General features: G+C 42.3%; 1 protein-coding gene across 1 annotated transcript in view; it reads right to left on the reverse strand.

Annotated features, from left to right (window-relative positions):
* LIMCH1 (LIM and calponin homology domains 1) overlaps window positions 1-24313 on the reverse strand; it is a 990782-nt gene that overhangs the window by 269659 nt on the left and 696810 nt on the right. Inside the window, exons 8-9 of the mRNA XM_078678256.1 lie at window positions 8362-8614; window positions 6369-6659 (exon numbers count right to left, since the gene is read on the reverse strand). Coding sequence (XP_078534382.1) covers window positions 6369-6659; window positions 8362-8614 — 544 coding nt within the window. The remainder of the gene's footprint in view (window positions 1-6368; window positions 6660-8361; window positions 8615-24313) is intronic.

The following is a 24313-nucleotide window of genomic DNA, read 5'->3' on the forward strand; positions in this document are numbered from 1 at the left end:
TTTTTAGAAAGTTGGCATTTTCCTGCCTTAGCCGTTTAATGCCTGCAGCCTGTCTCTGGGTTACATAACTTGGTGTAGTTGGCAGTTGGTATTTGTGCATTCCTCCTAGACAGCCACATTCAACAGAGAACTTAGGTGTGCCTGGATAGGCCATCGCTGGTAGGATGGGAGGGTGGAGATAGGCACAGCCCCACTTACACCTGACTAGGCTGTGTCTTGCCATCACACAAAGGATTACATATTCTCTAGTTAGTCTGGGGAGGCAGGAAACATGTGCACGTCAAAGGGAAGCCTCTGGAAGCTTCTCCCACTTCGAAGGAGGCACCAGACACCAACCCTTCAGTACACTTGTGGACCTGTAAAAGACTCTTCCAGGAAGAAGGACTGCAATGCTGCTGAACGTTCGTCCACTCTGCTGGACTGCTGCCCTGAAGGATGGCTGCCTGCTTTGCTGATCTGCTGCCCTCTTGCCTTGCCTGGGTGAGAAGGACCAGACCTGTAGCCTGTACCCAGGACCACCAGGGTGACTTCAAGGGCTAGTCTCTTGTAACCAGCACCTGGACTCTGTAACTGTGAACCCTATCCTGCCCAGTGGTACAACCCCAGTCCTGAATCCTTGGAAGGGTGTCTGAAGGTGATCTGCCAGCCCATCTGTGGATCCAGCAGAACAAACGTATCTCCTCTGCTGCAATGATTCTTCCTCGCAAGGAATTCGCATCGACCTTGCAGCCTTATCAGAACCGCCACTGCGCAGTGCATCCCCAATAAAGGCCCTCAAATCACACGTCTCTCGACGTCAGCCGTGTCGGCGACAACGCAGGACTTTGCATCGCAAGCTCCACAGTCTCTTTGGAACAAGCCAATGTGAGACATCTTCAATGCAGGACTTAGTATAGCAAGTATCCCTCGCCGACAGCCTCCTCGATGACAATGCCGGACCTCACATCGCAGCCTCACAGCTCCCCCGGAGCAGACACTGAGTAACGCATCTCTGACCGGCTGGTGACGCATACTCGACACAGGACCTCACAACACACTGCAACCAGGATTTAAGGTACTCTTATTCAGCGGGCCCAACTGGGTTTCTGTAGACTGCCTGCATATCTCCAGTTCTACTGATTGGATTTTTGGGTCGTTTCCGTCTTGTGCTATTTATTAAAATTAACTCTGTTTTTCTAATCTGGTGTGGGATCTTTTTTGTGGTGCTTTTTCTTTTTGTTACTGTTTGAAGTTTTGCACAAATGCTTTACACATTGCCTCATAGTTAAGCCTGAATGCTCTGTGCCACGCTACTCGAGAGTTGAGCCCAGGTTAATTTAGAGTTTGCTTGTGGCTTCAATCCTGAAATGAATTGTGGTTACCACTTGAGTAAAGATCCACCTCTCTAAACAGTCCACCAATTACTTAGAAAGATTTTACTAATTTACAAAACATCCCACAAAGTAGAAAAATTGACTCAGCATTAGGTACCGCAAAAACCTGGTGCATTTTCCCCTGCCCCATGTTTTCACTTCTCAAATAAATTCTGAGCGCTAGTTTACACTTGGTTTGCAACGTTTTTGAGCTTCGAAACAAGACTTCTTATAGATAGTGTTGCCTTAGAATATAACCAAAGGGGGTGGTCATCATCAACTAATATTCAAAAAGCACCAAGCAGTCGTTTTCACTCCAAGCATTCCCTCAGCATTCATTCTACTCTTATAAAATGAGTTGATGGAAATATCTTTATCAGCCAAAACACTTTTTTTTTTTATTCACAAGCAAAGAGAGTAATGTTGGCCCTGGGTGGTCACAGTGATGTTAGTGCTACAACATAGAAAACTAGCGCTCAACATCTTCATGATTCCACTGCTCGGGAATCACTAAGCATAAACAAACGCAACAGGGAATGCTGTATGAACAAAAGGAGTTTACTGAAAGTTCAATAGGTCAAATGTTCACCCTGTATTTAGTCAAGGAGTTTCCGATGGTTGGTTCTATATCTTCTGCTGAGTTTGTTCTACTACTATTTCTTTTGCAAAAAAAAAAATACACAAATATTGTATAGGAGACCAAAGTAAAGAATGCATTTTTCTGTGGTATGGGGCAATTCTTGAAAAGGGTTCAAAGTATTACTAATGGTATGCATTTCTTTAGCAAAGCCATTGGTTTAAAAGCAAGTGCCCCTTAACTGGGAGTATCAAGACTAATAGTTTTCAAAGAGGTGAATTCATGAAGTATCACACAGGAGAAGAAATGATAGGGTAAAAAGCGTAACAAACTAAATGAGAATTTAACTGGACAAGTGACACCTGACCAACGGTGCTGTCCAATGATAAGCAATCCTTTGGGCTCTTTAGTACACATTGGCAGACTAGATGCGTCTGGTAATCTGTCCCGGTCATTTAATTAAAATGCACATACACGTGTAATTTACACTTGTATAACGTGTAGATTTCAAGTATGTGAAATTCATGGTTAACTTACTTTGAAGGCAAAGGGAATATTCCCAGAGGAGTTAAAACAGTAGTCATGATCTGTATATACAATGATCGTTTACAGTAGCAAACCAATATATTTTAAAGAAGGTTTGTTGAATCACAAAGCAAAAGTGTACTTGGTGCTTTTCTTAATTGTAACACACACCCATTCCAAATGTGTGCACATTAACAATTTTACAAGAGAAATTTGAAGTGATTTATTTTTATTGTTAATTTTTCATAAAAGAATATAATCTCGAACTTTTTTTTTATTTTTTAAATCAAGGGCAAAATCTGTCTTTTTCGCTTTAAATTTGGTAAAGTGAAAACCTGTTTATTCAACACTTATTAAAAAAAAGGGGTGGGGATAAATAGAGAAAAATGTTACATTTCAGGAAAGAAAATCCGCATTTTCCTTGACTGAGTGTAAGATCCCTGCTCAGGACTTGCAGCAGAGCTTGTTGCAAAATGTTATTCTTTATACAAATCACATCGATTTGCATGAACAATTTACAGCAGGTGTAGCTTACTGAGGTAACTCGACTGAATGTGTGTGAATCTGCATAAGTAAGCAGTGATTTACAAGTGGCAACTCACTTCTCAGCCGTTTCTCAGTATCCTCCTTGGCAGCTGTAACTTTGTCCAAACTTAAGAGACTGGTGACTCTAATCATTACTACTTGCATGCACTGCATCCACTGCTCGCCTAGGGTTAGGGTCTCAAGTGGATGCTTTTGCACACATGAGATGTCTAGAAGTCGCCTCATGGCAGAATCCGGGCATGATGCAATAATGTTCTATCCAATACCCTCTCACTTGCAAACGTAAAAGAACATAGACCAAGCATGTCTAAGTCTTCAGAGAAATTTAACCTAAAATGAGTGAACAGACTGTTTTGGTTTGGAGTCAGACATCCAACCGCTAATTCTTGTGTGTTACAAAAAATAGGAATCTATCAGAGATTGTCTGCACTGGGATACCCAGGCAATGATCCATCCTGCTGTTAGAACAGGCTGCCACCACTGCATGACCTTGAGAGCCAGCCAGCCTCTGGAAGCAATATTGCTCACTCTCTATTATTACATTTCCAACACAGCATCCATTGGACTCCCATTAAAAAAATACATGATTTGTTTAGTACACAATTAAGCTCAACAATATTTCTTGAGCCAAAACGCATTAGAAATATAGACAAAAGCTTCTGGAAATGGGAGCATTCTAGCAGGACTTGCCCTCACAGATAACAGCATCAAGATTCACCAAATAGGCTGATGAAACACAACTTTGATTTAAAATCTCCCATGCTGTAGACATCCAACACCTCAAACCCTGCTTGCACATCATCCAAACGAGGATGTCCAGCACCTACCTGAAACTTAACCCAAACAAGACAGACTTCTTGTTATTTGCCAAGACCAATAAGAAAGATACATTACAGAACTGACTCAATTACATGAACCCAGACAGCTTCGAACCTCAACATTCAGCAGATGCCAGTTCACTTAGAATCGCCCTGGACACCAACCTCACCGTCAAGGAACACATTGGCAAACAAGTGCGACCTAGTACCAGTTCTCTCGTCTAAAGTAGGTGAAGCCGTTTCTTCCAGAAAGCGATGTCAAAACTACTGTTTAAGCTCTCTCAGTCTCATATCTGAATGGTGGTAAAGTCCTACTCCAAAGCCTCCCAGACACCATTCAGTCACCCTTTATGGGCACCCCACATGCTGCTGCATGTTACATCCAAAGCCATCAAGAAATATAATTACAGAACCCCATCATGATGAAACTCCATTGACTACCCTTGCCAGTCTAAGTCTTCAAAACCAACTGCGTCATTTACAAAGCCATCACAAACAGCACCCGCTTTTCTTGCAGACAAGATCACCAGCTCTGATGGTTCTAGCACACCCGAAGTCAGGACCCACAGAACTGCAGATTAAGAAGTGTAAAGAAGAAAAAACAAGACAGAATTTTTCCAAATATGCCTCCAAGATCAGGCTCCACATCCTATATCCATCAGGGCAACTACAATGCTGTTACAATTTAGGAAAGAGTTGAAGATGCACCTCTTAAAAGAACACTACATCACAATACATTAACGGTCCACAGCCCAGCTTCCGCTCCTGTTACTCGTTGACTTCATGCTCGTCTATGACTATTTCATACAACGCTACCCTGTCTTTTGGCTAGATTCACTCCTATAAAAATACTATATACGTACATACTTCAAGCATTGATGAGAAATTTGCACACAGGTTTCAGCAGCATGCCTTGGGACACACAGCACAGCATTCCTCCATTCATCTACTCCCCTTGTGAATTTCATGAATTGCAACAGCTACAAGTTCATTATTTTGCATCTATAAAATGACGCAAGTGTATTTTCAGACTCATCCCATCACACTCAGAAGATAAGCCCACAGCTGTGCAGACTTTGCCCTCTTTAGCCTAACATTGATTTCCTAACTGAAAACTTTAATACCGAGAGACAGGTGTCCCGCAGCATGTCAGACCACGGACTGCACCGCTTCAGTCACCACCTTACTGGAATGGAATGATTCAGATCAGAAGGAATCTGTATGCCTTGCCAGCTTTTTAACGGAGCAGCATGAATATGCTCCATGCTGCACCAGACTATCAAGCTTGGCCACAATGCCGCTGCCAGGAAGTATACCTCTGCAGGGCACCCACTGTCTTCTTTCTAGTGGCTTCTCCCTATGGGGTTGGTCTCAGCGTATTTGATACTCTATGGCACATTATTAACAAGAACAGGCAAAGCCAATATGTTTTGACTTTTGGGACCTACTTGCTTTGCCAATGGTCGTTAGCCTTGCTGCCCAGCATCCTGAAAGCAACAATGAAGCAAAAGCAATGGGGCGAGGGTGATGGGATAGAAGCAACAAGGGGAATGGGGCAGAAGAAAAACAGGGGACAAAGGTGTGGGTAAGCAACACGAACGGTGCTGGTGGGGGGGGGCAAAGAAGCAAAAGAGGGCAACATGGTGCTGGTGAGAAGGACATGGGTCGGAAAGCAACTTGGGGCGATGGGTATAGGGGAAAAACACGAGTGAGAGAGGGAAGACAGAGCATGGCAAAGTGGGAGAGAAATACTTAAGTGAGACAAATGGAACACACACACCCCTGCGGAGTCAACAAACAAAGAAAAAGTAGTGCTTCAAAAGCACGCAGTGGAAGTAATGCATCCATGCTCCAGGGAAGGGACAAACGCACAAAAGAGGAAGGAAAGCTCTAGAGAATATGCAGCAAGGAAAGCAAATGAGACTGACAATAAAGACAACCAAATGTAAGCAATGGGCAGGCCATAAACCCACTGTAAGCTCACAATATATGCCAACAGACAGCACATGTTCTGCCCAGTAGGCGGGACCTAGAAATGGAACCTTGTAGAGAGGCAACAGCAGCTCAGCAGTTATCAACGGCATAGCCTCAGCCACCTCAATGTATTCCTTCGCACAAACTAAATCATTTTGTTTGTGTCGAATACTAGTTTACAAACTGCCACAAGTACACAAACGTATATGTTAGACATTCCTGCATATCAGATCTCATGCAAAATTAGACAAGGGGTGCAACATATAATACCAATTTGAAAAGGACCAAAGCTTGCAAAATTTGTCTCTAAAGTTGCAAATATTTGAGAGTCCATAACATTACATCACAGCATAGTAGCAAGTTCATGAATTCCGCTCTAGTTGCATATGTACAGTAATTAGTTACACAGATACAATAATGATTTAAAAAGGAGGAGGGAAACGAGAATGGAAATTAACTGATGGCCACGGGAATTATCAATTTCCGTTTTAGTGGGTCCTACAGGGGTCAAAGTGTTAAGTTACATGCAAAGAGGTCATGCTGAAGTGCCATACGGCCACACAATGCTAGGCTAACCTGCTGTAGCGCTTTGCTGCTGGCATGACCTTGATGCCTATACGTTCCAGTTTTTTTAATTTTCGGAGCTCCTCAGAATCCTCTTCACCCAGCTTGTCTGCTGAAACCTCTTTCTGGCCTTCAGTAGGTGTCTGGTACTTTGCAACAACTTGGTGCCGATTCTTAACTGCCTGAACACTGGGCGGTTTTCCTCCAGGGCCCGCCAAGGGATCCTCCTTAACTGGCCCATCGAATTTGCCATCCAACAACCCTTCAACATTTTCTTCCTTTATCTGCTCGGGGTGACTTTGGCTATTGAGTTATTTAACAGAGTTTTAGCACTTTGTGCAGGTGTACACATGCTTTCCGCAGCACACACTCACTTTATATGGATGGGCACTTGCCATTAATTGGTAGAAATGTTCAAAGATTGGGTCAAAACAGTGAGATTCCCTATAGTATTTCAGACTTATGTGGAAAAGTGGAGAGGGTTTTTCAAATTAAAACAAATACAGTTTCAACCATTAAACAAGCATTTACAGTGCAGTAGATCTAGCATTTACGAGAGTTTGAGCTATAGGCATTGTGCATGACAATGCCCTTTATTTATGTGTTGTTTTTAAAACAGATAAATAAAAGGCATTGTCATTTACAATGCAAATAACTTAAACTCTCGCAAATGTGAGGCATTTTAAATTGCAAATGCGTTCGGTGCCAGTGCTATAAAGATTTTTTTTAAGCGTTAGGAGAGAGGTGTCCTTCCTGCAAAAGGAGGCAGGACAAAGCAATTTGAGAAAATAGTGCTCGCAGGCTATAATTAAAGCCTACCTAGTAACAACCCACATAACAGGGGATGTACTCAGGGGAGGGTACAAAATAAGACAAGGCAGTACAACGGAGGGACTACTAAGCCTATTGACCATTTAAAAAACACAGATTACAGTAGACAGTGACACAAGCAAATGAAAAATATGGGCGGAGAGCGGGCTGAGCGTCAAGTCCAGTCCTGAATACAGCATGCCTTGCAGCACATGCGCTGCCCAGGCTCGACCTAAAAAATGTGTTACTGCCGACACAGCAATTTGACCTCCTTTTACAAAACGAAGCAGTCTCTCCTACATCAAAGCCAAATGATGGAGAAAATGTCTTTGCGCAATGTAATGGCCTCCTCATAAGTGTTAATACCTCTTAGATTACAAAATCTAAGAACTACTATTCTTGAATGTTCACTGAGGCAAGTGCTTTTGCCACAGGAAACAAATCTGTTACTTTAATGTGTATTGACTAGAGTACAGGAGCGGATTGCAACGCTTTACAAAAGGAATACCCAAGAAGGTGTCTCCAGGGCCAGAGAGTCATCTCGCAACCCTACATATAGGTGAGAGCTGCTGCTAGCTCTCAGTCCATCAAGTCAGGTGGAAAAATGATGCCTTTTTCTAGGTACCTTCTGTGGCTACTAATCTAAGTTTCTAAAAAGCAAGGTGTATGCTGTTATGAGACGAACTATATGACGAGTGCGCTTTAAATGTATTCAGTATTTTCCCTGCATCATCCTTTCAAGTTGTAAAGGCAACAGGTAGAATTGCTTTATTGGGAAAACCTGTACACATGCTGCTGGACTGACTGCCGCCGGCGCTGGGGATCGAAACGTGAACCCTGTGGTCCGCAAACAGGTACCCTGGGCGGTGCGCCACACATCTTCATGTTGTGGAAGGAGGCATAATCTGAATGGTACAGTAAAGGACCCATGAATTGACAGGGCTAACTAAAAGACCCTGTATGTATTCATGTATGTATGTTTCTTAGGACATAAAAATAAAAATGAGTCTGTCATTCCAGTGAGACATGTCCACAGGTAAGAACTAAAAATGTTTGTGACCCCCTGAGGTAAGGTTTGTAGGCCTGGGTTTGTGTACAATGTTGACCACAGAAGGACCATCTTTGCAGTAAGAGGTCAAATAGGAAACAATCATCAACCCGGACAATATTTACACAGCAACACGCTTTTAGTTACCTGAAAGGCCTCTCTCCTCCTAGTGGCGATGTGGCAGTACTCCAGCTTTTACGGTATTCTTCCCGCTCTGCCTTCTTTTTCCTTAGAGGAGCCGGTATATAGGCAGTTTGGTTACTCTTGTTTGGGAGGTACTGGTTAAAAGGCACGAATACTTTATTTTCACCAAAAGAAATCCGCCTAGCAGACATATCGTCCTTTTTTACATCTGGTATCTTTCTATGAGGGAAGTCTGATTCCGAGTCACTGCCTCTCCCTGGAACAAAGGAACAATTACCATTTCAGTACTCAATTCAGTAATATATAAAAACAAATATTTAAATGCACAGCTGACAAGGAAGACCAGAAAACAAGATTCTTGATTTGGGGGCAGGTCTAGGAGGATTTTAGTACTGCTTTCAGGTCGCTTACATGAATATACAGAATTCACATCAACCAAACTAATTTGAGGTGATTTTCTGTCTTAACAGCCCAAGTTACAAGCAATTATGTCTTGTCGTTTTATTCAATCCACACTTGACACTGATTTCAACAGTACAATTTTATAAAAAGAATCAAGCCTACATATGTTTTACGAGTACTCGTTTTACCAAGACATGTTTCCCATTATTACATTTCTTGATCGTTAGTTCAACACTATTCAAATCAGAATAAATGGCATTGCATATTTTTGAACTTCGAAGTTAAACTTTATAATTATCACTGCTTGCCCTCACCCCTACATAATCAAAAAGAAAATGTTCAGCCAACTTTGTTCTGTTACCACACAGGCTCGCTAGATGGGTATAACCATGATCCAGTTTGTGGTGTAGTGGAGTGGTAACTGGACTCGCTGAAACAGCAAATACAGGTGTCTACATCTGTACAGAAGCTGGTTAACACATTGTAATTAATAAGCACAATTTCAAGACACTGAGTACAGCACTGCTTTGCCACCAGGTAATTCATGTCTTGTAAAAAATCCCAATCACATACTAGTATTTTAAAATCACCATTACTAATGTTATGTTATGTTATGGGGGTTTTGTAGAGCGCACAGCTGCCCCAGCAAAGGGGCGTCCCGGCGCTGATCCTGAACAAAACACAACAGAGAACAGAAAGAAACATCAGAAAATTAAGGGAATAAAAAAGTTTTATGGCCTTCCTGAATTGGTATAGATCATTTATTTCTCGAATGTGGCCTGGTAGTGTGTTCCATAGCTTAGCAGCTAGGAACCGAAAAGAGCGTCCACCGGCTCTGCTGCGCTTGTGCCGGGGGACTTCAGCCAGATTCTGACCAGCTGAGCGAAGAGCTCGCGTGGGCATATACATCTTCATTAAAGGTTTTAGCATTTTGGGGGTAGACTGCCTTAGGATTTTAAAAGAGATACATAAAACCTTAAATTGTATTCGCTGAGCTACTGGGAGCCAATGAAGTTTGCGAATGGTGTTGGAGGTAGAGCTAAAGCGGGGCAAGCCTACTAAAGCTCTTGCAGCCGCGTTCTGGACACGTTGTAAACAGGCAGTTTCTGTTTTGTTCGCCCCAAGAAGCAGAGAAGATGCATAATCCAATCTGGACAGCACCATAGATTGGACAATCTTTCTCTTTATAAATCTTTATTTCGGTGAAATTTTTCACCATAAAAGACATTTAGTACATCCATAATATTGTTAAAAAAATAAAAGTATACTTTGTAAAATTGTCCGTAATCGTTAAAAAACAGTATTTCACAGTACAATGCATAACCGTGGTACTTTGGAATCAATTACCAGCATTGAGATGTTTTCTTCTCAGAGACCATATGGCACCCAAATATTTGGCCACTGCAAAAACAATGTGGTCCGTCAGATTTGTTTTTAGGACTCTAAATGCGACCAAACACTCTCCAAATCCCAAGTTTCTGCATAGAGGAACTATCCTTAGTCCTGTGTCGTATTGTTCCCCCACCTCTACACTCATCAATGTCTGTATCCCCATTATGTTTTGGTGTTTCTGTTACACATATTGATGTTTTAATGTTTTTCTTTCCTAAATATATTGTTTGTCTTTCATTACACTTTTCTTTATTCTATTGCTGTCTCTTTTACATGGGTGCGAGTCCTTGGATGGTCTCTGACCTTGTTCTATGCCCCTTTCTCAGCTTATTGTTACTGGCTTCTCTCATGGTTAAAGCCTTTTGGTTTGTTACTATCTCTTCTATACCCAACAATGGGAGTTTAATGATGTCCCTCCGTTTGCTTTTCCCCTTCTGTTTCACCCCTTTCAGCTTTTTTCTTTTCTCTTAGCCTATTTTCCTCATTGCTTTCTGAAGTAACCTTCTCCTGTGGTTCTCTTAAACTTTTCCTTACGATTGCTCTCTGTATTATCTCTCGCCTTACTTTAAAAATGTATTTTCATGTTATTCTATACTCTTTTCCTCTTGATTGTATATCATGAGTAACCTAAGAATTGTTTCAAGGAATGTCAAGAGTCTATGCAGCCCCATAAAAAAGCAGTCATGACACATTTATCTAGGCTTAAGTGTCAGACTGCTCTATTACTAGAAATCCATTAAAAAACAATTATGAATTAATTAATAAAACATTTGGGTGGGCCATGTTTTGTGTTCTCTTGCCACAAATCACAAACACTGTGTCATCATTTTGACTCATACGTTTTTAGTCCTGGAATTTGATACTGAAATTAAAGATGAAGATGATAGATGGATTCTTTTATCCTTGAAAATGAATAATGTACCTATTTCTGTATATGTTGGCTATGGTCCCACAGGTGTCAATATCAAATTCAGGGTAAAAGTTTTCCCTCTGTTACAAACATGATCGCTAGATAACCTTGTTGTAGGTGGGGATTGCAATCAACTCATTGTTCCTTCTATAGACTTGTGCCCAGTTGGGCCTTAAATCAGTAAACGAGGCTGTTAGGATCTTAAGAACTGATACCTCCCAGCCTGTTGTTATAGCCATGTCGAAATTTCTACGCTGGATGTGGATCATTCGGGCTCGTAAAATGAGTGTGATATAACTATAGGGATAGCTATTATACTCTGCTACTTAAATCTGTGCACTGTATTTAGTAAGTGACATATTACGAACACTGCATAAGTAATTGACACATTTTGTAGTGATGAATTTTGTTCTTATAATTGTTTTTTTTAACTGTTTTAATAGCATATATTTATAGCATGTAAATATGTAAATAGGATGATTCAGATATATATGTTTCTTTTTAGATTAGATTGATATGACTCATTATGGATACTGTATTGTTGGGGGGGCGGGTGGCAATAGAAAACAACTTTTAAATGTAAAATGTCTTATGATTGAAAAATATCGAATAAAGACTAATTTGATTGATTTGACTGATGCTTAGTCAAAATATATAGTCAACACAATGCAAAAATCCTTGTCAAAAGCTATTCACTGTCCTGTACATCATTCAAGTTCCAGGATTGATTGCATATCCGGAGCCCAAATTGCACAAAATTTATAGAAAAATGTCAAACCATTCACTACTGAATTCTTCAATCTCAATTTAACTTTGAATATTCAAATGAATTCCGCATGGGATGTCAACAAGGCAGCTGCCTGAGGCTTTATTATTGACTACCTTGCCTCTAGGAAAATCCTCGCACTTAAAGAGTTTTCTACATTGCTGAAACATATTATAGACTTAGAACATGAGTATTTCACGTCCAACCATAAAGATATATTGGCCTGTTTAACCACAGCAAACCTACAGTGTAATAAAAACTCAATTGAAAGTGGAAGCGGAAACTAACACCAAATATTATGGGGGATGTAAAAAAGCAGGTACATTTTGAGGTAATTACTTAAAAAGTTAAAAAAAACAAAAATCTAAAATCAATATTATTAAAGATAGAAAATAAACATGGAACATCCATCACAATGACTCAGAGATTTTAGAATGTTTCAGTGACTTCTATACTAGTCTTTATAATTCAGAGTTCTCCCCTTCAGAAGAGGCATTACATTATTTCTTTCACCTCTATCCCAAGAAACAAAGATATGTTTGTTGTTCTTTCTATATTGTCACAAAGCTCATTGATGCTTTATCTCAGTTACCGAACGACAAGGACCCTGGCCCAGATGGATTTTCTGTAGATTCTACTCTAACTTCTCAAGAATACATATTCCCAAACTCCTAATGCTCTTTCAACATTTCCTCTCCACAAATAAGGCAGAAGGTTCATTCCTTGAGGATAGGTTATGTTTGATCCTAAAAAAGACGATGATTTAACCTAGTGTGGAAATTACAGACCTATCTTGCTCATTAGCACAGACTAAGATCTTCGCAAAGCTGTTTGGTTTATGTGTCAACCTTATTGTTCCAGAACTTATCGGAATAGAACAATCTGGCTTTGTCAGGGGAAGGTACATTACTAATAAGTCCAGAAAATGTTAAACATTATTCAGTTAGCCTCCAAAGCATATCCTCAGTTGCAGCCATTATCTTAGATTCAGGGAAGGCATTTAACAAAGTTAACTTGGATTTTATGTTTACACTACTGAAATGGCATGGTTTTGGGCCGGAAATGTTAAAAAAAAAAATAGGTTTACTGTACACCTCACCACCACTTCCCGTCTTTAATAATGGCCAACAATCTCCCTCTTTTCCATTACACAGAAGCACTCAGTAGGGTTGTCTTTCTCCATTATTATTCAGGTTGTCTCTGGAACCTTTTAGGAAAAATACATTGCTCACGCCATTTTGTAGGCTTTAAACATTAAGATACTGAGATAAAATTAATCTCATATGCTAATTATTTTATTTGCCGATGATCCCATACAAACTATTCCAGAAATGTTTAATTTATTGAGGGAATACTTGTCAGTATCAGGCTATAAACAACATATTGACAAATCAGAAGTACTTTTCCTTAACAAATACTGTCATAAATAAAGGGTTCAGGACTCCGGTTTTACTTGGAGTTCTACAAATATCAAATGTTTCGGTATCAGATATTCCATGTCTGTACATGATACTTTTCAGGTAAATATGCCTACTGTCAATCAAAAAATATTTATATTTGCTAAACAATGGTCCCCTCTATTTTTAGCCTGGTGGGTATGGTCGGACACCGTAAAGAGAACGATAATGATATTACCTATAGTTAACTTTTACTTATCCATGTTCCCAGTGAAACTCTGTCTTTTTTTTCTTCTATCCCTAAATAGTTCCATGATTACATTTTTGTGGAAGAACAAAAAAGCAGAAATGTATTTGCGTAAACTTCAACAAACTAAAATACTTTGAGGAGTGAATTTTCCCAAGAAATATTGCTCATGTTTACTCTTAAACAAATTTGGGCCCCTCGGTCTCTGCATTTTGGTTTCTCCCCCATTATATGGTAACGAGTAGAACGTTCCCATTACATCTTATTTTTCTTTCACAATTTGGTTCGCATCTCACAACCTCTCAAATCTTTTTCTTCACCTTTTATGACCTTTTCTTATCACACGTTCTGATGATGAAAACTTTATGATATCCCATTTTTGGTACCTTGGAAGCCAGGTGTTCAGCTTCTTGAGAAACTCAAGAAGTGAGGAGGAGGCTCAGATGTGTTGGGGAAAGTTGTTCCATGGCCTGGGTGCGATGTAGGAGAATGAGCGACCTTCAATTTTCCTTCTGCAGATGCAGGGAATCTGTGAAAGGGAGAGTAAGACGGAGCATAGGTGTCTGGTGGGTTGGTAAAAGTGTATTTGGCTGTTCAGGTATTCTGGTCCCGTGGTGGGTGGATGGGGGTGGGGTGTGTGTCATTTGAATTGGCTGTGCTTGTGAATGGGGAGTCAGGGAAGCTTCTTGAGGTGCGGTGTGATATGGGTGCGGCGTGGGAGTAAGTAAGTAAGTAAGGGTTTTATTTGCATAATTAATTAAAATAATTGCAATTCGTACAGGCACTGGTTGAAAATTTAAAAAGAAACATGAATCAAATTTGAATAAAAACAAGGTCGAGTACGAGTCTTACAGCAGTATTCTGGATGGTCTGGCGTCTACGTAGGAGTTGCTTGGAGATTCCAGCATAGAGGGTATTGGCGTAGTCCAGCCTGCTGGCAATGAGTGCCTTCAGGTGTTCTGAGGCAACCATTTGAAGATCTTTCGTAGCATGTGTAGGATGTGGACGGTGCACACAGTGTTGACTTGAGCAGTCATATTGAACTTGTCATCTAGGTTTTTAGGATGATCATTAGATTTCTTGCATGGTCTGTTGAAGTGGGTGTTGGCCCTAGCTCTGAGGGTCACCAGGTGGAGTCCCATGGGGAGGTCTTCTTGCCAAAAACCAGTACTTCTGTCTTGTTGGAGTTGAGCTACAGGTAGTTGGTTCGCAAGCAGTCTGCTACTATGGTCATGCAGTTGGTGAAGTTGGTCCTAGTGGTGATTGTCTAGTCGGTCAGGGAGAGGATGAGTTGGGTGTCATCCGCATAGGAGATGACAGTGATGTCTTGTGATCAAGTAATGTTGGTGAGCGGTGTCAAGTATATGTTGGAGAAGGGTGGGGCTGAGGTACAATTCTTGTGGGATTCCGCATATCAGTCTCTTGGGCTTTGATGTGCAGGGTGACGGCCTGACCGTACAGGTTCTTCCTGGGAGGAAGGAACAGATCAATTTGAGAGCAGATCCTTTTATGTCAATCTCATGTTTCGAAGGCTGCAGAGAAGTCGAGCAGGAAAAGTGCCACTGTTTCTCCTCAGTCCAGGATGTTTCGAATGTTGTCAGTGGCCACGATGGTGCTGTTATGGTGCTGTTTCGGTGGAATGGTTCTTTTTGAATTCTAATTGAGTGTTGTCAAGAAGATGGTGAAGTTCGAAGTGGATTGTGAGTTGCTTGTTGATGGCCTTCTCAATCACTTTGGCTTGATAAGGGAGCAGGGAGGTGGGTCCGAAGTTTCTCGTTGATTTGGGTTGGCTGTTGGCTTCTTGAGGATGGTGATGATTTCTGCAAGTTTCCATTCATCCGGAAAAGTGGCGAACGTGATGGAGGTTCTGATGATGTGGGTCATGGTGTTGCTAATTGGTAATGTTACCAGGTTGTAGATGTAGTGGGGGCATGTGTCCATTGGGGCCTGAGTGATTGGTCCGCATGATTGCCGCTGTGTCGTTCTTGGTGAGGGTTGTCCATTCGGTTAAGTGGCCGTCTTGGCTGTTGGTGGGTAGGTTAGCAACAAGTTATAAGAGAGGTCTTAAAATAAACAATCGCGTTCTAGTCTGGAAAGATAGGTGTACAAGAGTATTGTTACAGTGATTCAGGATTTTTCTGATTCTGGTCATCTTTCTTTACCCCATACTCAAAGACCAAATCTGTTTACTTATATCCTCTTTCCCAAACAGCACCATTACCACATTCTACATTATTCTCTTCAATTACAGACCATTTTCAACATACTAGCTGTCCTACATTTATTTTTTCAGTTCCAATAAAGGCCTCATACTTCCACAAAAATATTGACAATAACCCCATTAACCCCATTGATAGATCAAAAACTAAAATGTAGTCTGAATGGGAAAATACTTTCTAACAGGGTTTCCCAATACAATTATGGAACAAAGTTTGGACTGTAATCCACGCCACCTCTCACTCTGCCAGCACTACACAGACTTTATTTATCTTTCATGATAGATTATTTCTTACCACCTCTTCTCCATATAGGTTCAAAATATCTACAGATAGTAAATGCTGGTCCTGAACAGAAGAGAACAGGGATATTTTTCATATGCTTTTCGACTGTTGCGGATTTTAATTTCACTTACGCTCGATAAACTTCACATTTTCCTGGGAGATTCCCAGGAACAATTGTGTTATGATGGGAAAATGTGTTGATATGTCAATAACAACTGCATTACAAGTTATCACTAGTTGGAGGAATGCTCAGGAAATTATCTTCATTAGATGTGGACTATGCTCTGCCATTATCACAAATTGGATTGTGCCAATGTTAACTCTACACAATAACTACAACAACTAATCAAACAAAATGTGTTATGGTTGCGCTTTTCATCTTTTCTTTCTAAACAGAATAACCCTCCTGGTGTAAATGTATTGTTTGACCCTATATAACCATTTTGTTTGCTTTTATTGATCATCATAAAGATGCATTTAAAAAGCTATCTTCTTCCCCTTTATTTAGGCTAAGTGTTTACCTCTCCCTCTCTCTTCCTCCTTTCTTTCAAAAACAAAAAAAAATCAGATGCAATGTTTTACCAATCTATTGTTCATTGGGGTACTAATATTTTTATAGTGTTTAATATGAATATAAGATTTCTTTGTTAACATCCATAAACATTATCTAGGTTGCAATTGTATTTATTAATTGCGCTACTCATGTGGATTTTCTCTTTTGTTTTGCTTCTATTGTGGTTCACTTTGAAATTCTTTAATAAAGCATTTTCAAACTAAAAAAAGAAGGCCTACATAATAATATGCTTAGTCACCTCAAGCTTCTTTCCTCCCTAGTCACTAACGTTGACAACTCGTCTATTGTCAAGGATCGCAACTTTGTTCTATTACAGATAAATCTCAACGAATTACTCGCAAAAAATTCCACCAGTTTACATAGCTGCCAATGAAGTTCCCATGGGCCCTGACCCAGGATAACATCACCATCCATGTAAAAAACAAACAAACACAAAAGCTGATAATATATACATTGCTCTTACCTTAGGGAAAACATATTTAGCAATCCAAGCTCTAAAAGTCACATATAAAGATATTAAAAATTGACTTTATTGGTAAGAAAATGTAACCCTTAAAGAAGATGGGTAAGCAAGTAAACCTCACTCTTCTCACCAATAAACTGACGCCCCAGTTTCATTACAAAGAAGATGGGTGCCTTGTAGTAGTACTAGAGACTCATTTTAATAATAGCAATTAACAACGTCGGTGCAACAGGTAAGGCATCACCTTGCAGCTCTCCATACTTGGGAGTACCCTCTCATTCTTTCCAATTAACAAATGGGCAGAGGCAACAATGGTGATGGCATGACTAGAATACTGCAATGTCTTCTACACGGTGTCTGAAAAGAAGTTAAATGTGAGTGAGCAAAGACTTTAAACTCAGGCTGCCAGAGTATGTCAGGACCAGAGCTGGCATGACCATGTGAAGCCAGGCCCAAAACACCTTTATTTTCTCCTTGCAGATGTGACAATCAAGTTCAAAGTCCTCTACTTTGCTCATAAGGCATGCTGAGCTAATGGTCCAACGTGCCTAAAAAGCGAGCCCCCACTACCCACCGAGTAGAGTGCAGTGCTTGTCTACAGCACATCCGATCATGCAACAAGCCTTCAATGGATTCATAAGAAGGCAAGATTGTGGGTGTCCAGGATCCCAGACTGGCATGCTTTGAGGCCAAACCCAAGAGCAGAACCCAACTACTTAAGTTTCAGATAGGACCTGAAAACAGACTATTTCCATTTCAATTCAACTTTCATGTAGAGGGAGTAGAGATTTAAGATTGTTGAATTAGAGCCTCAGTTTCCACAGCTGGACACCAACTTCTTTTCTTGCCTTACGTCCCAAAATTTAGACTATAGCTTAAATTCAGCGCTCTAAAAGTAACCAAAAGGAAAATTGAAGTGCACCATAAAAAACATCAATAAATCATAAGATATCTACTATTCCCGTCTGATTTCTATTAACTGTGAATCTTTTGGTTTTTGTCCAACTGAACCGACCTGTGATCTCCTTCACAGACAGGCATTTTTAGGCAGTTTTTCTTTATAATGACTGATCTTTCATTTAATGCAAAACCATTGCGCCCACTGTAAAATGACCAGCGCCTGACTGGACTGTAGATCCTTTCAGACATTACTGCAATGCCCACAATGTTTAAAGAAAGATCCTTTTAGAATGACTGAAAGGGCAGAATGAACAAATACACATTCCACTGCACAATTCCAGGCTGTTGAAATCATGTCTGCATACAAATGTGTGAAATGCGTGTGATCCCCAACTTGTAGGGTGCTATTATTTAAAAGCAAATGTGGGGACTCAAGTATTTACTCGGATGAAAAAAAGGGTATAGCCTCACTTAAAAGAAATGTCATAACCCAAAATCGGCACCACTTCTACACTTTACAAACTAAGTCCCAGCTGGCATCATAACATCGATAATTTAACTTAGCGATAAAAGAAATAACCATGTATAAAACGTACCCAAGAGACTATGAAATCAACCGTTTTGCTTGTTTCGGGGGCCTTCTTGAAGCATCCATGTTGTTTAATAAGAAGGCCTTAATTACATTATAGTTACCATCATACGAATATGGGCACGTATTGCATTAATCATCAGACTCATCAACTTTAGCATTGGATTTTTTTGTGTTGAGAGGCGAGGTTAACCTCTTCCACTTGACTTATTTGTACTTCAAATGAAATGTTTATGTTGAGAGACAATCCCCTCTCTCCAAATGACTTGTTGGAATATCCGAGCCTGTAACATCTGTGCAAGCTGGAACACAGTTCTACTCGAACATCTATATAGCAGCAGCAGCTCTGCCAATTGCTTGACTGAGAAATGTCTGTATCAAGAAGAATACCTATGCCAGGTGTATAATGAGGCCCTATGACTCCACAATGTCTGCCTGCCAGCCCACTAGTCTGCCATCTACATTCTGTACCGGTCACGTATGAGCAACCTGTGGGATTACTGTACTATTAAAAACATACATTTGAACATTGTGAAGGACTGACACTTCAGCACTACTTATGTGCGACCAACTATCATTCCAATCAGCAGCTTGGTGTAGTGATGGGCTGAAGAACAGCAGTTAAAGCGGATGGTTGGGATCGTCGCTTACAGCTCCATCCATGCTTACGTTCATCAGAGTCCAATTGAAAGAGCCACGGTTTGCCACATGTTCCTAGTCACAATCATATCAGCAATAAGATGCTACAAAAAATGCAGCTACTAAGTCACTATGCACTTCTGACCATGCTCCAAGTCCTCTCCAGCAGATGAGAACCTCACTGCCCATCAGCATGGTTAAATCACAGATTATGCTGCTTGGCACCCTGACGGTTCTTCAGCCCAAAAGTACGACCTCGGGCTCTGGGACCATCTAGATGTTTCGAATACAAGGGACCATACATCAGATCCTGTTTAAGGGGACACCATCTGTGATGGTCAAATGGGAGATTAATTATAGTTAGGTATAAAAAAAAGCTGTATACTTTGACTATATATTCAAGTTACAGTTTCCAACGATTATGATACAGGGTGATTTTTGTTGCTTCTGGGAGTTACTGGTAATTAGAACTAACCTCTATTTTTACTCTTCAATGCACAGGTGCCTCACTATAGAAGGAGATACTTATTGTACAAGTCAATGTGTACTTGGAGCTACTCTAAGGTTTTGTGGGTCCATTCCCTGGGTACGGCCAGTACACTCGAGCCTCTGGGATTCAATGGAAATTATTGTGGCAGGTGTTGCTATTGAACCTAGATCCTTTGTCTGGGGGAGAATGTTTGCATTGTCAGCATTCCGTCCATCATTTGTTTGCTGTAACACTTTTCGCCCCAAGTGGGATGGGTATGCCCAGACGTGGGTCCCTTGCTCACTGTGCCACTGGATTCAAGCTAGCCTGGCTGAAGAAGGGTGACATACCCTGAAACCGGTTCCAAGATGCTTGTTTCCAGTCCAGGGAGGACCTGGTCTGGCAGTTCGGTCTGGACTGTTCCCATGGGGCACAGGGTCAAGACTGATTGGCGTATGGCTGGGTCCAAACTGGGGTGGCGTAGTGGACAAAAGAACAATTGATTTAACCCAGATCTTTTGACTGGGGGAGAATGTTTGCATTGTCAGCATTCTGTCCATCATTTGTTTGCTGAAACAATTGTCAATGGAACAACAGGAGTCCAGTACTATTATGAGCTCACTGACATGCCATGTACTTCCTCTATGGGCTTTGACTTTCAAGGAGTAGTGAAACTGAATTTACCCAGCTTAAGAGCACTTAGTTTAATTAGTATTTTGATTATTTATCACAGTATATATACTGTGCAAGCAGTTTTTTTTTTGTAAAAAAATGAATTATTTACAATTAAAAGGAACATTCTCAGTCACTTCTGCACATTTGTGTTACAATGTTAAGAATCACTGTTTCACTGAAAACAGTTATGGGTCTCTAGTGCTTTTGCACTTTGAGTGGAGATACACTTACAGCCAGAGCAGGTTAATGCTGCAGACAAGTGCAATGCAGGATTGATGCAGCCAAAGTCAAACACAGTTAGAAATCTTACTCAGTCTGGTTTGGTATTCACTTCTGGTTCCCCTGTGCAGTCTAAGGGAACTGCACTATCTGGACACAGTCTGTGTAGGAGGCACCACTTTTGTGATTCCTTCAGTTGTTTGACTAGGCATGGTAGCTGCAGGTGTGAAGAATATGAACAAGAGAGGTTCAGAAGCCAGGACGCTGCCACAGCAGGGTATGCACTGTGAGACGTGTCGGCGAAGAGCTCAAGACTGCTCAACCACAGAGATAGGAATTAGTCACAGAGGATCATGGGTGTTCTCCTCGCTGACAGAGGATGCAGCACACACAACCTCAAGCTGTTCCTCGTAGAGACTTGGGAAACAACCCAAATCATGTTTCCTCTGGCTTCAACAGTGCCCGGTGGATTCACGCACAAGGCTGGTCTCCTATGTGTGAAGAAGGTTGGCTCGCTTGGCATGTGCCCCATGACCTGTCCAATCCACCGGGCCCGGATGTGATTTGGGTAGTTCCAGGATGTATTAAGGTACTTGTGTCTAATTGACACTCCTTGCACGCGCGATTCTGTACGCCGCATTCACTAGATGTAGATTACACTCAATTAGTTCCAGACGAATCGCTAGTTCAATGAACAGGAAAGCGAGAAACATGTTGACCAATAAACTCTAACAAGGACACCACCACACGAGCCATTAACAGCGGCGTGTGTGCCTTGAAAACTGTTTTTAGCTAGGATAGGAGATTCCCAGAATAAAGTTGTCCTTCTAGGTACTCTAAATCCTATTTTAAATCACTCCATCACATCTAGACAGGTCTGGCCCCACACCCGCACTTCACCAAAAGGCAGTTGGATAGAAGATCTCTGACAAAGTGCCCCTACTTTAGGGAGCCTGTTGGGTATTGCACCGCCGACCCAACGAGGAGCAGCACATATGATGAAGCATGACACCTGAAAGGGTGTGTGAGGGCATTAAGATCCAACATATGGATCCCCACCTATATCCATCCTCTATATAGTGGGACCTAGTTACTTGTGACTCCTCCAGTATTTTCACTAGAGGAACAGCACAATCCTCTTTTTGGTAGACTTTGGGGTCCAGACTACCTCTGGCCAATCAGTTGCTTGTGTTGCCTCTCCAGCAGAGCAAGACACAGCATGTGTGTCAAGGGCAGACAATCTTGGCCAATTCCATAACCAGATTCATGAAGTGTTGCTACTCTCAGCAGGGCTCGAGTCGGTGTACCACGTGGGTGGACAGCGTCCCCCCCCACTTATTTTACCGGTGGACAGTGTCCCCCCTGCCAAACAGCTGGCCTTCACTGATTGGCCTCTCTGGGACGAGATCGGAGCTCACATGAATCCCGTAATGAGAGGCGTGTGGTACATGCCTGAAACACCAGACAAGGGTGCGCCCAAGACCGCAGCGAGCATGTAATTAGGCCGAGGTGGCAAAATGGATCCTCCGAGACCTCAGAATCCAGGTAATTGCCTAGAAATATATGAAAGGGAGGTTTTTTTTGATGTAGAGGGAATACAAGCATATTCCATGTTCAGTAAATAAAAGACATGTTTGACGCTGATGTGTGGGTAACGGGAGGCAATGAGCCCGATGGTGCAAGCCACCTTTCGTGACATCACTTCCTGTTGTGACGCCACTTCCGGTGACAGCGTCACCCCACTTCTTTTTTTGGGACTTTTGCCCTGACTCTCAGCCTGCGGACGGGTTAAAATGCAGAAACTGGCTTAGTACAGCTTGGGGAAGCACAAAGATTCCTTCCTACTGTTGTTAGTAGGTGTGATTCTAATTCCAGACACACAGCACGTGGTTTTACAATGGATTCTGCAGGAAGGGGTGAGAAGAGAGTATCCTGTGGTAACAGACTGGGAAGGGATACAGCAGCACTGGCTACCCCTTAAGCCTATGGAACACTACAACCTTAGGGACTTAACACAACATAGGTTCCCTCTTCCCATGCACACAAGAGCAGTAGTGCGCAATGCAAACGTGGCAGGGAGAATCAGGGATCTAGTCACGATACTACACAGATTTACACAAGGGTAGCAGTTAGGAAATCTTTGCCCTGGGCCACCGATATAAAAAGGCCTAATCCCAAACGGTCACTAAGCTGCTGTTAGTAGCGTTGTGGCCCGGTCAAGCAAAAGGCATTCACACTTATTAAAAGGAAGGACACTTTGCGTGTACCACATCACCTTTGATGGTGAGCAAAATGGATAAGCATGTAGGGGACTCACGACGTCAGACTACAAAACTGGTCAGTTACAATAAGTAAACGTACAGCAGGTTTTCATATGGACACTGCACCAATGAGTGCTATTTGACAACTGTTTACACATAGCTCTGTTAATGTGCATAACATTTTAGGTTTAAAGTATTTTATTAAGGCATAAAAAACACGGGGGGGGGAGCAGGAGGTCAGGGAAACATACAATACAAGAAGCAAAACGTTGCAGCGAGTCAGAAGAAGAGGAGGGAGGTAGGATACCCCAGAGGGTAACAGGGCAAAAACATAAGGCAATAAGGCATTGTGAACAACCCCCCGTAGGCCCCCACTCCCTAGGCAAGGCCAAGCCAAAAGAGCACTCTGCGACACAGCAAAGGAGAAGCATACCGTTCCACCAGCCCCCCGACCCCAGAAAAGGAGAAGAAGGAAAAGCAAGAAGGAAAGAAAAGAAAACAACACCCCAACAACCCCGTCCGAAAGTCAGCAATAGAAGCATAAAACCCCCCCACCTCCCACCCCCAACCCCCGGTCCCCAACCCGCAGAATCACTCCGCCGCTGGCACTGGCGGTGTCAGCCTAAGGAGGCGCAAGTACCGTGGACACGTTATCTCGCGAAATTCCGTGGACAGCAGCGCCAAAAAGGGATGCCAGAGCTCCTCAAACTGGTCAACCTTCCCAGCCACCGTTAGCGATATCTTCTCCATACCCAGTACCTGCCAGAGCCTATGCAACCAGCCAGTAATAGAGGGGGCAGTGGGTGTGCGCCAAAGGACAAGTATATTCTGAACGGCTGAGCCTAGCGCAATCGCAATCTGCCTGCCCCTGCGGGATTTCAGCGGGTACATTAAGTCATTGGGGAGGCCAAGCAAGACATACGCGGGGAAGCGCGGGAGCTCAATCTCAAAATGCCTATCCACCTCATCTAAGACTTCCTTCCAGTAGGCCGACAGCACCGGGCACTCCCAGAGAATGTGCGTGAGGGTGCCCTCCTGCCCGCAGCCGCGCCAACATCCCTTATCGCCTATTTTGCGCATCTCGTAGAGCCGCACCGGGGTGTAGTACCAATAGGTGGACACTTTAGTGAAGGTTTCCGTCAGCCCAGTGTGGTACGCAGAGTGCCTCGCCCGATATGCAATCCCATCCCATTCCTTGTGGCTCAGGGTCCTGCCCAGTTCCCTGTGCCAACGCTCCCTCCCTGGGTTATGGTAGTGGAACGGCGGGGGTTGGAGAAATTTATACAAATCAGTGATGAGTTTGGCGTCCGAGGCCCGGGTCACCAACCATCGCTCATAGGGCGTAATCGTACGGGCGGCGACGTCACGCACTAAGGGCTGAAGAGCCCAATGGCGGACTTGAATGTAACGCAGTCTATCCCCCTCCGTCAAGCCAAACTCCTGTCGGAGCTGCTGGAAGGGGAGCACGCCCTCCGGGCCGTAAATCTGGAAAAGCGCTCTACATCCCGCATTCACCCAGTGGGAAAAGGCCCCCGGCTCCAGGCCCGGAGT

Source organism: Lissotriton helveticus, chromosome 2_2 (assembly GCF_964261635.1).
Source record: "Lissotriton helveticus chromosome 2_2, aLisHel1.1, whole genome shotgun sequence".
NCBI lineage: Eukaryota > Metazoa > Chordata > Amphibia > Caudata > Salamandridae > Lissotriton > Lissotriton helveticus.